Genomic DNA, 14,885 nt, shown 5'->3' on the forward strand with positions numbered 1-14,885 from the left:
GTATGTGGGCATTTAAATAACCTCTGATGATGATGAAGTATGTGTGTGGGCGTGTTTTACAGGGTTGCTGCACCTGGATTACACGCGGTTTCCTTTTCCAGTAGCCTTCAGGTAGGTTGGCAATTAGACAATTTTTTTTTTTTTTTTTTTTGCAACGGTACCTCTATTGCGGTTTCAAAACAGACTCCTCCTATAAATGCAAAAGCCCATTATTTTTTCCAAACTAAGAGGTTTAACAGAAGCAATGTTTTTAATAAATGTTGAGCACCTGAAGTTTACTGGTTTTAGGTAGAACCAAAAGTGCCCTAAGTGATCCACTTCTGGGTTTGGATTTTGATTCCATACCTGGACTGCGAACTGTAAAGCACAGAAAGCCCCCACATTCAGTCCTCAGTTTCCCCCCACCTCTTCTGCCAGGCTCTTTCTCTGCAGCCCCCAAGCCACGCTGCATTACGGTCCCGCGTAATTCCGCCCCTTGGGTTCCACCTCCTGAGCGTCCTCCCCCAGAAGCCCTCATCCACGTCCATCTCCGTCAGTGCAGCCCACCAATCACGCCTGCTCGCTGGAAGCCTCTTTCTGCACGGGATCCAAATCCCCACCCCTCGAGCTCCGGGCCTCCCCTCCGCCCAACCGCCCCAGTGATTGACAGGCAGGCCGGGCGGAAGCTGTGGCGCAGGCGCCCTGGCTCCACAGAGCTCCCCTCTGGCTGGGTTGAGGAGTTCCCAGCAGACACCGCGCCGCGGCTGCGCAGTACAAGGGAGGCTTTTAATTCCATTGTGGAGAGGACGGCGTTATTTTTATTAACTGGAGGCGACGGCGGCTGCGGCGGCGGCGGTACCCGTAAGTGTTGCCGGTGGGCCGGAGAGGGAGAGGGCGAGGCCTAGGGAAGAGTCACAGGACCATGCGTACCGGTGCCGGAGGCAACCGGGCTGGGAATTAGTGCTGGGCGCGTTGCGGTCTGGGCGGCGGCGCGGCGGGGTCCTGGGCGCTGCGGTGGTCCCGGCCCGGGGCCCGGTTCCACCCCCTTTCCTCCCTCTTCCCTCTTCCTCCTCCTCTCCTCAGCCAGGCCTCCTCCGGGGTATGAAAATCGGCAGTGGGTTCCTGAGTGGCGGCGGTGGTACCGGCAGTAGCGGTGGTAGCGGCTCCGGCGGCGGTGGTAGTAGCGGCGGCGGCAGCGGCAGCAGCAGCAGGAGGGCAGAGATGGAACCCACCTTTCCCCAGGGTATGGTTATGTTCAACCACCGGCTTCCCCCGGTCACCAGCTTCACCCGGCCGGCGGGGTCGGCCGCCCCTCCCCCGCAGTGCGTGTTATCCTCCTCTACCTCCGCAGCCCCAGCCGCTGAGCCCCCCCCTCCGCCAGCCCCGGACATGACTTTCAAGAAGGAGCCGGCGGCGTCAGCCGCGGCCTTCCCCTCGCAGAGGACCTCCTGGGGATTCTTGCAGTCTTTGGTTAGCATCAAACAGGAGAAACCCGCAGATCCTGAGGAGCAGCAGTCCCACCACCACCATCACCACCACCACTATGGGGGGCTGTTCGCTGGGGCTGAAGAGAGATCTCCAGGCCTAGGAGGTGGGGATGGGGGGAGCCACGGCGTCATCCAGGACCTCAGTATTCTCCACCAGCATGCCCAGCAGCAACCAGCCCAGCACCACCGCGACGTATTGCTCAGCAGCAGTAGCAGGACTGATGACCACCATGGCAATGAGGAGCCAAAGCAGGACACTAATGTCAAAAAGGCAAAGAGGCCAAAGCCAGAATCTCAGGGAATCAAAGCCAAGAGGAAGCCAAGTGCATCTTCCAAACCTTCTTTGGTTGGAGATGGAGAAGGTGCCATCCTCTCCCCAAGTCAGAAACCTCATATCTGTGATCACTGTAGTGCTGCTTTCAGAAGCTCCTATCATTTGCGGAGACATGTCCTCATTCATACTGGAGAAAGACCTTTCCAGTGCAGCCAGTGTAGTATGGGTTTCATTCAGAAATACCTACTGCAGAGACATGAGAAAATTCATAGTAGAGAGAAGCCATTTGGATGTGATCAGTGCAGCATGAAGTTTATTCAGAAGTACCATATGGAGAGACACAAGAGGACACATAGTGGAGAAAAGCCATATAAATGTGACACTTGCCAACAGTATTTTTCAAGGACTGATAGACTGTTGAAGCACAGGCGCACATGTGGTGAAGCCATAGCGAAAGGAGCCGCTAGTGCAGAACCTGGGTCATCAACCCATAACAATATGGGTAATCTGGCTGTGTTGTCTCAGGGAAATACAAGTTCTTCAAGGAGAAAAACGAAGTCAAAAAGCATAGCTGTTGAAAATAAGGAGCATAAGACTGGTAAAACAAATGAATCACAAATTTCAAATAATATAAACATGCAGAGTTACTCAGTAGAAATGCCTACTGTGTCTTCCAGTGGAGGCATAATTGGCACTGGTATTGATGAACTACAGAAAAGGGTGCCAAAACTGATCTTTAAAAAAGGAAGCAGAAAGAATACAGATAAAAACTACCTTAATTTTGTGTCACCATTACCAGACATAGTTGGACAGAAGTCCTTGTCTGGGAAACCAAGTGGCTCACTTGGCATAGTATCGAATAATAGTGTGGAGACCATTAGTCTTCTCCAAAGTACGAGTGGCAAACAAGGTCAAATAAGTAGTAATTATGATGATGCCATGCAGTTTTCAAAGAAAAGAAGATATTTACCAACTGCCAGCAGCAACAGTGCCTTTTCTATAAACGTGGGACACATGGTCTCCCAACAGTCCGTCATTCAGTCTGCAGGTGTCAGTGTTTTGGACAATGAGACCCCATTGTCCCTTATTGACTCCTCAGCTCTTAATGCTGAAATTAAGTCTTGTCATGACAAGTCTGGAATTCCTGATGAGGTTTTACAAAGTATTTTGGATCAATACTCCAACAAATCAGAAAGCCAGAAAGAGGATCCTTTCAATATAACGGAACCGCGAGTGGATTTACACACCTCAGGAGAACACTCAGAATTGGTTCAAGAAGAAAATTTGAGCCCAGGCACCCAAACACCTTCGAATGATAAGGCAAGCATGTTGCAAGAATACTCCAAATACCTCCAACAGGCTTTTGAAAAATCCACTAATGCAGGTTTTACTCTTGGACACGGTTTCCAGTTTGTCAGTTTGTCTTCACCTCTCCACAACCACACTTTATTTCCAGAAAAACAGATATACACTACATCTCCTTTGGAGTGTGGTTTCGGCCAATCTGTTACCTCAGTGTTGCCATCTTCATTGCCAAAGCCTCCTTTTGGGATGTTGTTTGGATCTCAACCAGGTCTTTATTTATCTGCTTTGGATGCTACACATCAGCAGTTGACACCTTCCCAGGAGCTGGATGATCTGATAGATTCTCAGAAGAATTTAGAGACTTCATCAGCCTTCCAGTCCTCATCTCAGAAATTGACTAGCCAGAAGGAACAACAGAAAAATTTAGAGTCCTCAACAAGCTTTCAGATTCCATCTCAGGAGTTAGCTAGCCAGATAGATCCTCAGAAAGACATAGAGCCTAGAACAACGTACCAGATTGAGAACTTTGCACAAGCGTTTGGTTCTCAGTTTAAGTCGGGCAGCAGGGTGCCAATGACCTTCATCACTAACTCTAATGGAGAAGTGGACCATAGAGTAAGGACTTCAGTGTCAGATTTCTCAGGGTATACAAATATGATGTCTGATGTAAGTGAGCCATGTAGTACAAGAGTAAAGACACCCACCAGCCAAAGTTACAGGTAAGGTCCCAAAAGTGACCAGGCTGGAGGTCTAATGTAATTTTGTTTTATTTTGAGAACACTGCCATTGGAATGTTTCTACACGATCCTATTAAGAATAATGTAATGCCCTTTCAATGCAACTTTTCATATTTAGTTTATTTTGTTAGCGTGATTTTAGCTCTGTTTGTATTATGATTTTTAATCAAAATCAATAGATTAAAAATAGTTTGACATTCAAAGTGACAATGTTTAGCAATCAAATTTACATGTATAGATCGTCAGGGAATAGCCCAAAAGTTTTAAATGCAAAAAAAAACAAAAAAACAAAAAACAAAAAAACCCCAAAAAACAAAAAAACCCTACAAAAAAAAAACAAAACAAAAAACACACAAAAAAAACTTTGTTGCTAGGATTAAGGTTATTCTAATTGCTTTACTCTCAGGAAAGTGTAATAACGCATGGGAATTCTGTACGTTATCACTGTAATGGAATATCCAATTTACAGATAGTATGATATACATTTCATCATTTAAGTAAGGGATCGAAAACATTTCAAATTGCTCTATCTGGGCTGATAAACATTTCATCATTTTTAAGTAAGGGATCGAAAACATTTCAAATTGCTGTCTCCATCTAGGCTGATCCAAAATTCTGAGATGTTGGCTACCTATATTTTGTTGCAGCTTTTAAATGTACTCTGAACTTCCAAACCGTTCATTCCAGCCTGGTAGAACAAATATTCTTGGATCCTTGATCAAAGCCTGGAATGATAGCTTTAATAAAAGAAGGAAAAAAAATAGCACCCTCTCCTTATCCCAACTGTAACAAGGCTGTAGTTCCATTAGAAGTTAATGATATCTGGCAGTGTTGATGACTGAGTGGTTCGTTGGTACCAGTATTAGAACCCAAGTTGGAATTACATAATTCTTTGAAATTTGGGGTATGCGTTATTTATTATACATGGCTTAAAACATTGTTCTCTTGTCTGTGTTACTACATGTCACCCACACTTCTGTTTTTTTTTGTTCTTGTTCTTGACCTACCCTCTTTCTTAGAGTTCTGAGTCTGCCTTGTTTCCTCTTCTATCTGGACAGTTTCAATTTTAGAATGATTTACATTCCATTAGGTAATTCATTAGGCATTTTATATGCCTTATGGCATTCAAATACTAAACAATGGGATAAATAACCCCCCACGTACCTTTTTAAAAAAATAAAACGCATACAGATTTCCATGTATAATAAAGCCCCACATACTCTGAACTATAGATATTACTAATGTTGTAATTCCAACTGGTGACGTTTTTGCTAATATGAGGGATAAGAGTGTCTGCATTTAGTAATGACATCAGAACCTTTTTGTGTAATTGCAGCCTTTAATGTACATTTTAAAAGGGTGCATTAGTCAGTATTGTACAGGGGTCTTGTAAAGTCATCAAAACTTGCTATGAACGCTAATTGCCATTTGAAGCTACTGATAAGACAGTAGCTCTGCTCTAAACCACTTTTTAGCAATTGTATTTTTTTCCTGATTATATTTTTTAATGTACTTTGATGTTTATGCTGATGAGTTTTTTATGTACTTTCAGTGATGTTTCAGTCTTATGTACTCTTCTGACGTCAGAAAAGTACCACTGGTTGTTTGCAGTCTTATTGTGTAATCAGCCTACCACAGGCTTCCATGTATAATAAAGTAATTAATATTGTGCAAGTGTAAAACACTTCTGTTATGAAAGCAGTGTTTGGAAAATAAGAAATTATTAAAAATGGTTACAAAATATTAGTTAATTTCCTTTCCCCACTTTCCTCCTTTAAGTCTGCTTACCAGCTAAAGGGTCACCTATTTGTCATTGCAAGATTCTTAGAAAATGTGTTTAATCCTTTTAAATACACTCAATACTAAAAAGTCTGTATTTCTTATTTTGGTAAGTGCGGTAAGTTCTATTGGGTACAGAGTACAAGCTGTAATCAAAGGATGGAGAGGACCTTTACCACTGTATCTCTTAAGCTGTATGATTTTTCTCCAGTGTTTGTTTTATACAGGTTTTGAATTTCTTTAACTTTTATTGTGTGTACTGAATACTGCATATGTATTATTCTGATTGTTTGCTCTAGTTTACTACCAATAAAAGACCTGTTAATCACAAAATTGAAGAAAGGAGAGATCACTTAATATCCAGTAACATTTTTCAGGTGTTTTTTTTTTTATTAACTACATTTTCTAAAATAATTCACATCAGTGTTACAAAACTGCATTTTAGGGACTTATATTTTTATTGTGGGGTGTTTTTTTTTAACTCAAGTATTTTCATATTTCTAGGTTAATTTTATGTGAAAATGGGTGAGTATTTTCTGTGTTTGAGGTGCACTATATATATGGAAGTGTAGAAATTGAATATTATGTAAATCAGAACATGTTTTGTTGAAATGGGGTTACCTATCCTAAATATTATACCAGAGAGAGTATTTATTGAGACCTCATTTAAAAATCAGATTCCAGTATCTTTTGGTTCTAGATGGATCCTTTTTGTCTCAAGAAGGTTGTAATAAGATAACAGTATGACACAAAAAAACGGCCTTGAGCATTTTTAGTAGGAATTAAAAAGTATTAGTCATAGTTTAACCGTGTTTTAAAAGGTTGGAAGTATAGATAGCGGAAGGAGAGAAGTAAGACATATAAATACTAGAGATGCAGAACAGTTGTTTGGAAGTATCTTTTAATTGTAAGTGGCTATGTAAAATCATGAGAAAATTGTGCTTTGAAATTCAGTGGCTATAAATGTTGAATTAAGGAGTAAAAATATTAATGGGTGGAATAGGTCTTTGAAGCTTTGCTTTTTTTTGGCATATGATACTATTGTAGGGAAATGGTAAATTATATTAAGCATAAACATGGATTTTTCTGTAGAGAAATATCTTCTCCTGGGCCCACATGATTAGGAAAAGTAAATTAGTTATTTCGTTGCCAAGGTCATTTCCTAGATTTGGTCATTTTCTTGAACAAGACTGCCAAGCGAATCTCACTGAGTCTGCATTCAAGTCCAACTCTTGATTTCCCTGCACAGATGACTTCTCCATTCTAGGTTAACGCTAACTTTTTTTTTTTTCCTAAACCTACCTACCCCCCCCCTTTGTTTCTATCTGTGGAATGTCCTTATCTGAATATGATCTTTTTTAAATTAAGGTTTTTACTTTTAAGATATTTTGGGCATGAAATAGGAAACTGTTGTGCTACTGTACATTCAGGATGAGGACTGCCATAATTTTAGTAGTTGCTAGTCCATAATTTGTGTGGTAATTCAATAATGAGAGCAGAAATACGTGGAAGAAAATCTGTACTTAAAAAAAATTTTTTTTAGTAGGCTCTACACCTAACCTGGGGCTTGAACTCAATCCCTAGATCAAGTAGTCAGCCAAGCACCCCTGTACCTAAAATTTTTAATATTTTAAAATTGTGAACAATGATACAAATATTGCTACCTCACATTTAGTTTTATGTATTGCACTAATCAAGTAAGAAGGGCAAAACTCTGTTCCTTCCTGCTATGTGGCGTTTTGTAGTTTACTTGTAATTAGTAGCATTTAAGCCTGAACTATTTGGTGACTGTTTGAGCAATATGACCTCATGAGGGCATATAGAATCCTTAATTTCCAGATTTATAGGTTTTGTTAAACTGAAGAACTTCCGTTAGAAAAAAACAAAGTTCTGAACTTGAGAGTTATATGTTTAGAGTAAACTACATCTGAATATTATCATTTTTTGAGTTTTGTGGTATTCATGTTTTTCTAATCCATAATGACTAGATTTTGATTTTTAAAATGTGATGCAAGATTGTTAGTGCTATGTGATCCATGCATCGTGTTGTGTGAGGCTGTCAGTTGCACTCTGTGAATATTCTTGTTATGGGATCCCTTACCACAGAAGAGGATCCGTGGTGATTTGCTAATCTTGTAGTTCCTTATGGGTTTTGAGGGAAAAAATTGTGTTATTTCTACTTGTTATGTTATTTACATTCTTAATAATTGATTACTTGAACATTAGCATGAAAACAGCACCGGGAATTCTGTTGCCTTACCTTTGATCAAAAAACTCTGAGATAAATCCTTTGAGATTACAGTGAGTTTAAAAAGAGATTAAGCTATAAAGAGGACATACACTTTTTAAATTATTTTCTTCTGTGTACCTGTTCTGCTTTTTAAAAAAAAGTATTGACTGCATGTGAATGACTAACTTAAGTAGATTCTATTTAAATTTTCGATGAGCCTTGGGCTCGCTCTGGGGAAGAACCATATAACGTTTTTAGGGTTACAGACTCCTTGGGGAGCAGATGACAGAATTGATATCATCCCACCCCGATTCATTAGAAATACATTTGCACATGAAAATTTACGAGCTTATCTGTACGCTCAAAAGAACCACCCCCTCCCAAAAGAAACCTCCCAATTAAAAATTCTTAACCTGTGGACCTTAGGTTAAGAATCCCTGCCTTGGGGCCTCTGGCCAGCTCAGCGGGAATAGCATGCAATTCTTGATCTCAGGAACATGAGTTTGAGCCCCATATTGGGTGTGTACAGATTACTAAAAAAATAAACTTGAAAAAATCCCTCCCTGCTGAAATTTTATTTTACAAATAGTGGATACCTAAACTAAAAAAGCATCAGATATTAAGAGTACTTAAAAGTTTCTTTATATGCAGTTTAGTTACTTAGCATTTAAAGAACACATTTAGGTTACATAAGGCCATAAAGTTTTATGGTAAGCTACTCAAATCATGAGTCTAATTATGTGCAGTTTCTCATCTGATAATAAGTGCCATAGAGATGCTAGACTTGACAATAGTTCAGTATTTTCCATCAACAAAGAAATTTGTTAACAGTGTATCATAACTACAGTCAACCACTGTGCTGCTTCAGCTGCACAGGAGAGGCTTCCCACATAAGCATGAATATTGACAAAAATGAAAGCCCACAACCAAACCATACCTTTTTGCCTAGAAAGAATAATAATTGAGTTCCTAATAACATGAAAACTCTGCTTCATATAGCCTGAGTGTGACTAGCTAGGTTGAAATACACTGTGCAAGATAAGCCTTGAAAAGTATGTTGTTACATGTTGAGATAGGTATCTCTTGGGAAATGTAGATAAACAGCTGGAGAAAAATGTAATGATTTGGATCTTATATTCCACAGGGAAAATTTTGTTTCCTGTGTTTGTAGGGAGTAAAAGAATAATGGGCAGACGTTGTGTGTTAAGGGAGGTAAGGATTATGTTAAAATAGGGGAAGGAAAGGAATAGGTTTTTTTGTTTTTTTTTTTTTTTTTTTTTTAAAGATTTTATTTATTCACCCGACAGATAGAGAGATCACAAGTAGGCAGAGAGGCAGGCAGAGAGAGAAGGGGAAGCAGGCTCCCCGCTGAGCAGAGAGCCCGATGCGGGGCTCGATCCCAGGACCCTGAGATCATGACCTGAGCCGAAGGCAGCGGCTTAATCCACTGAGCCACCCAGGCGCCCCAGGAAAGGAATAGGTTTGCAGGAAAATAGGGAATATAAATTTACTCCAACATTGATAGGGGTCCTGAAGAATTTAAGTAACTAGAAGGATAAAGGAGAGCTTTGAAAACCTGTTCTCATTCTGTCATTCTTTCAGTTCAGACGTCTTTAGGTACTTTGGTTTGGTGTGAACTTTAGTACTATTGTGGAATAATTAATAAATAACAGACAACTGTGGTGAACCTTCTGTTTACATTCCCAATCTAGGAAAAAGATGGCTAATCTTTGTGTTTGTATATTAAATCTTTTCTTTAGTAACTCATAAAATCAGACAGCCTCCATTGGTTGGTGAGAATTGTAAATAACTTATCAAACCAATTGCAGTCAAAATTATTGTCATATGTGGTGAAGTGAATATGCACAGAATTTAGGAATTAGGACAAAATTAATTTAGGAATTAAGACAATCTCTGAATCTACATCCCCAACTCACCAAAGGAGAATGTACAAGTACTCAGTATAAAGGCATATGGTGTTATGACAAAGGAAAAGTGTGAGTGATTCTAACAAGTTGGAAACTCCCTAATTATTGTTTCTTAGGTTTTGATTTTGAAAAGGGTTGTTTAATTTTAACTTGTGACTGACTCATTTGTTCATTCTACTTTCTATAAGATCTTGTTTTTATAAGCATTATTGGAAACATGAAAGGAGCTAAAGTTTTAATCTTGAGTTTTGAGATAGATACAGCTTTTTAAGTCTGAAAGTGACATTTTTAGATTAATTTTTTAAGAGTGCATTGCAAAATTGACAAGATCAGCAATGTAACTATTTTATGTTTGGCTGCACATAAACTAGGCTCTTCCTACAAGGAAGCCAAGTATAAACATTTGAAAGAGGGTTCCTTCTTTTTGGAAGATAATGGGAACTGTAAATTGGTATCATTGTGGGTCTCCATGAATAGACAACCCATGACCTTGATCAGTTTAGTAGTGGAACTGGAACTACCCTCTCCCAGGCTGCAGTTTCTTACTTAGTGGCCCGGAATAACAAAAGTGCTAAGTAGAGATTAGAAAGCAGACTGAAGTGGGACCTGGAGTTTTCATCTTGCAAATGGATCAAGTACAGAAATGAAAGTTATTATGAAAATGTATTTAATAGACCCAGCATGTAAATTTTACTTAGTCATAACCACAACATTAGAAAACAATAAGGTTCATGGCACTGCATATGTGCATTAAAACATTTTAAAAAATTGGTCTTATATGATCCACTTTTGTTTAAGTAGCCTTTCAATGAACATCTTAAAGTCGTGTTAATAGTGTGAAAGGTTATGTTGTTTCTAAGATAAGTTACTGTGGGGTTTCATTTTTTTGAATTTGGGAGACAGTGGTGCAGAAGTTCCAAACATTTAATTATTTTTAAGTGCAGTCCACTAAAATATCATATATGTTTCTATACTCAATCATATTTGGAATAGTCAGCTATATATATATTTTTTATAAGTGTTAATATTAGTGATTTGGCTATCTCTTAAAAGCTTGGCTAAGAAAATTTATAAGAGTAATCTGAAACCATTACAATCTTTTTTTTTTTTTTAAAGATTTTATTTATTTATTTGACAGAGATCGCAAGTAGGCAGAGAGGCAGGCAGAGAGAGAGGAGGAAGTAGGCTCACCCATGAGCAGAGAGCCCGACGCGGGGCTTGATCCCAGGACCCTGGGATCATGACCTGAGCCGAAGGCAGAGGCTTTAACCCACTGAGCCACCCAGGCGTCCCCATTACAATCTTTTTAATGGCCTCATTTTTAGTAAAGAAAAAATTATGGTGAGACTTAACATAGTTCAGGATTTATCTGAATATAAAATATTTAAGAATGTTGGACATAGCATAAAAAGAAAGTATTCAAACTGTTGTGACAGATTTGTCTTTGAAAGAGAAGGAAGGACTGTTGTGTAAAAGGAAAGGTGTTAAGGGGATGTAAGATTAATATTAATGGACATGTTTACCACAGTCATATAGTAAAAGATCTTAAAGATTTGAATGAGATACATTTGAGAGACTGGTAGTAGTTGTAATCTGATACGGTTTACTGCTGGTGAATCATAGTAATGTATTATGGAGGGAAAATTAAAATGCAGTTTGGGGAGATTTCTAGAGAAGACTGGCGAAATGAATAGAAAACTAGTTTTTCAGTTTGTTAACTCTTTGATTTTATTAAACTTCTAAAGCAAATTGACATTTGACAAGGAGAGAAAAGGTATATTAATGAATGATACTATGTTATTTTTGCTGATAATGCTAGTATGTAGGACCTATGAAAAGAAAAGGTATTTAGGAAAAGACAGGAGAAAAGGGGGCATCTTGCATAATCATATATTTCTAATAAGATTTAAAATTTCCTGTCTTATAACTGTTAGATTTTGAATTACTGTAATTTGTTATGGGTGAACATCTTAATTTGTTAAAAAATGCTGTCACAAACAACTAATAGGTTAATACAAGGTAAAGAACACTTTCATTCTTAGCTAAAAATTTAGTAGCAAAGAATTATAAGAGGGAACTTTTTCTTTTTGCTTTTAATCCTATCAATTCATCTATGTATATAATTGAAATCTTATATAACATGCAAGTAAAATTTTAGAGGATTGGATACATAATTACGAAGTAATTTCAAGGCTTCCCATGGCATTTAATGATAGAAATTATTTTTCTGATTTCCAAATCCAAAATAATATGCATTTTATAATTTAATAAGAAATCATTCTGGATTATACTCAGTCATTCACCCAACTAAACCAATACTCCATCTGGAGCTAAAATACAAAAACATTTTGAACGGACTGAAAGTACTGCTTGTTAAAATTGTTCAGTACTGAAATATCAGTTGGAATTTTGGCAGCTGAATAGGAGAGCAGAAATTCAAAATATTTGTAGAATTGGCTTTCATAATTCAGTTAGTGATTTTGTTTATAAGCTACATATAAATAATTATTTAGCTGATCAAGTTTATTCTCACTAATGCCCCCTTCCCATGTACTTGCTTTAAAATAAAATATTCAGAACACAAATTACTGGGGCTGAATATGTTAAAAAAGAATTATATTTTCAGATGGAATACTAGCAGGAGCAGATGGTAGGGACATTGCTTGGCAATAAATAAGATTAATGTGTTTAGAGCTATTAAGATTGTAAAGAGAAAGGAAAAAAGTTTAGCCCGTCAATAGGAAGCAAACCGCTGCCTAAACCTGACTTGACTTGGTTTGAAAAAGTTCATTTCTCATAAACAATGGCTAGAGAATTGAGCTTCACAGAAGAGATAGTATTTTTGAAATCTCTGTTCATATACAGCTTAGAGTAGATCCAGTTTCTTCAAATCTTTTTGGAGTTTTTCAAACATTGGAGAGCAGCAGTTCTGGTTTATTATAAAATGTGAGTCAAAGATCTTTTTTTGAAGGAAACTGAAATTTTTCACATGGTAAAATTAAAATGCATTTCCAGAAATGTCTGTTGAAAGGTAAAAATGAAATACTTTATATTTAGTATTTACATTGTGAACATGTGAAATGAATTATTCTCTTAAAATGGTCACTACAGTGTATTTAAACAGACTAGAACAAAGAAATCATAAATTCAGTTTATACTTTGGAAATGGATGTCTTCAAAATTCTCTTACTCCTCTCTGGCATTTGTTCTATGAAACCCTTATGTTGGTTGAAGCCTATTAACTTACTAATTTATAAATAAGTTTTAGTCCTATTTTTTCTCAAATATAGCATCCCTGGATTTTAAATTAGGAGTAGATAAAAAGAAATGTTATGATAATTTTACAGTTGTGCTTTGCTGATTTGATTTAAAACTGTCTTTGTAATAAAAATAAATTGAGCATTTTACTGTTACCAGAGGCTCTCATAAGTAAACATAATTTTTAAGTTGGAAACTGGTGCTGAGTGCTCTTCTTGATTTTGATCCCAATTATGTTGTTACCCAAATTGAAACTGGAGGGACAACTGCTTGGTCTTGAATTTGGAATGTATTCTGCTGCTCCATTTAGCTAATTTTTAATCTCATCATTTTTAATCACATAATCTCTCAACTGCTAATAACTTACCAACTACAAAATTCAGAGAGCATACTATGTGTTAGATTAAGCATTAAGTAATGTTGAAGCAGAATGTGGAGAAGAAGGCTTTTGCTAATCAGTGAAATCAGATACGTTAGTCATTAGTATTTTGCATTATATGTAATCAGAAATTAAGCTAAATATGTTTTTGAATATACATTTCAGCATATTGCATGTAGGTAATCATTACGTCATGAAAACAATGCCATAGAAATATGAGATTATTTGGCACTGAGATTTGCAGATTTTTCATTCCATAAAGTATTCCATGCATCTGTCTCATCCGTCTTAGAAGCTGAAAAGAAGGCAATACAGAGTAGTATGGCATGTACTTTTCGTTAGCAAATAACTCATCTGCTTAGTCTTCTGCAGTCCTGATTCTTGTCTCAGTGAAAAGTTGTTTTAGAATGTTTAAAACATTCATCCGTGGTCCAACACCTTCTCTTTGGCTTTCCTTTCTCATCTCTAATCAAAGTCCGTCATTTCCACAGGTCCTTAATTCCAGTTTTCCTGGTTTCATTTTTGCATTATTTTGTTTACTTTTATTATTGCAATTTTATTGAAATGTAACATTATATTAGTTTTAGGTGTACAACATGATGATTTGATACATGTGTGTATTGTGAAATGATTGCCACACTGAATTTACTTAACATCCATAACCACACATAGTTACCATCTTTGGTTTAGGGTTTTTTTTTTTTTGTTTTTTTTTAAGATTTTGTTTTATTTTATTTTGTTTTTTAAGTTTTATTTATTCAGGTAATCTGTATACCCAACATGGAGCTCAAACTCACCACCTCAAGACCAAGAATCACATGCTCCTCCAACTGAACCAGCCAGGCACCCCTAAAGATTTATTTTTAAGTAATCTCCACCCAACATAGGGCTCGAATTTTTTTTTTCAGTGTTTCAAGATTCATTGTTTATCTACCATACCCAGTGCTCCATGCAATACGTGTCCTCCTTAATATCCACCACCAGGCTCGCCTATCCCCCCACCCCTCTCTCTTCCAAAACCCTCCCAGTTTGTTTTTCATAGTCCACAGTCTCTCATGCTTTGTCTCCCCCACCAATTTACCCTTCACTTTTCCTTTCCTTCTCCTAATGTCCTCCATGTTATTCCTTATGCTCCATAAGTAAGTGAAACCATACAATAATTGACTTTCTCTGCTTGACTTATTTCACTCAGCATAATCTCCTCCAGTCCTGTCCATGTTGGTAGAAAAGTTGGGTCTTCATCCTTTCTGATGGCTGCATAATATTCCATTGTATATATGGACCAAATCTTCTTTATCTATTCATCTGTTGAAGGGCATCTCGGCTCTTTCCACAGTTTGGCGACTGTGGCCACTGCTACTATGAACATTGGGGTGCAGATGGCCCTTCTTTTCACTCCGTCTGTATCTTTGGGGTAAATACCCAGTAGTGTAATTACAGGGTCACAGGGAAGCTCTATTTTTAATTTCTTAAGGAATCGCCACACTGTTTTCCAAAGTGCCTGCCCCAACTTGCATTCCCACCAACAG

At 37.9% G+C, this 14,885-nt stretch overlaps 1 protein-coding gene across 2 annotated transcripts; it reads left to right on the forward strand.

The window, feature by feature from the left end:
* The first annotated feature begins 745 nt into the window (after positions 1 to 745).
* On the forward strand, positions 746 to 4,517 carry ZNF281 (zinc finger protein 281). Of its 2 annotated transcripts, none has more exons than XM_080824702.1 (2): positions 746 to 840; positions 1,063 to 4,517. In XM_080824702.1, the coding sequence occupies exon 2, from the start codon at positions 1,081 to 1,083 to the stop codon at positions 3,766 to 3,768; it is 2,688 nt and encodes an 895-aa protein (XP_080680828.1). In that variant the 5' UTR covers positions 746 to 840; positions 1,063 to 1,080; the 3' UTR covers positions 3,769 to 4,517. The 2 variants fall into 2 exon arrangements, with proteins under 2 accessions (XP_080680828.1, XP_080680827.1); XM_080824701.1 differs by having other exon boundaries at positions 747 to 840; positions 1,067 to 4,517.
* Positions 4,518 to 14,885: the final 10,368 nt, after the last annotated feature.

This window comes from Martes martes (genome assembly GCF_963455335.1).
Source record: "Martes martes genome assembly, chromosome: 15".
Classification (NCBI taxonomy): domain Eukaryota; kingdom Metazoa; phylum Chordata; class Mammalia; order Carnivora; family Mustelidae; genus Martes; species Martes martes.

What these genes read in the sequence shown, in the direction of transcription:
- ZNF281 (XM_080824702.1), top strand. Translation starts at nt 1,081, where the DNA reads ATGAAAATCGGCAGTGGGTTCCTGAGTGGCGGCGGTGGTACCGGCAGT.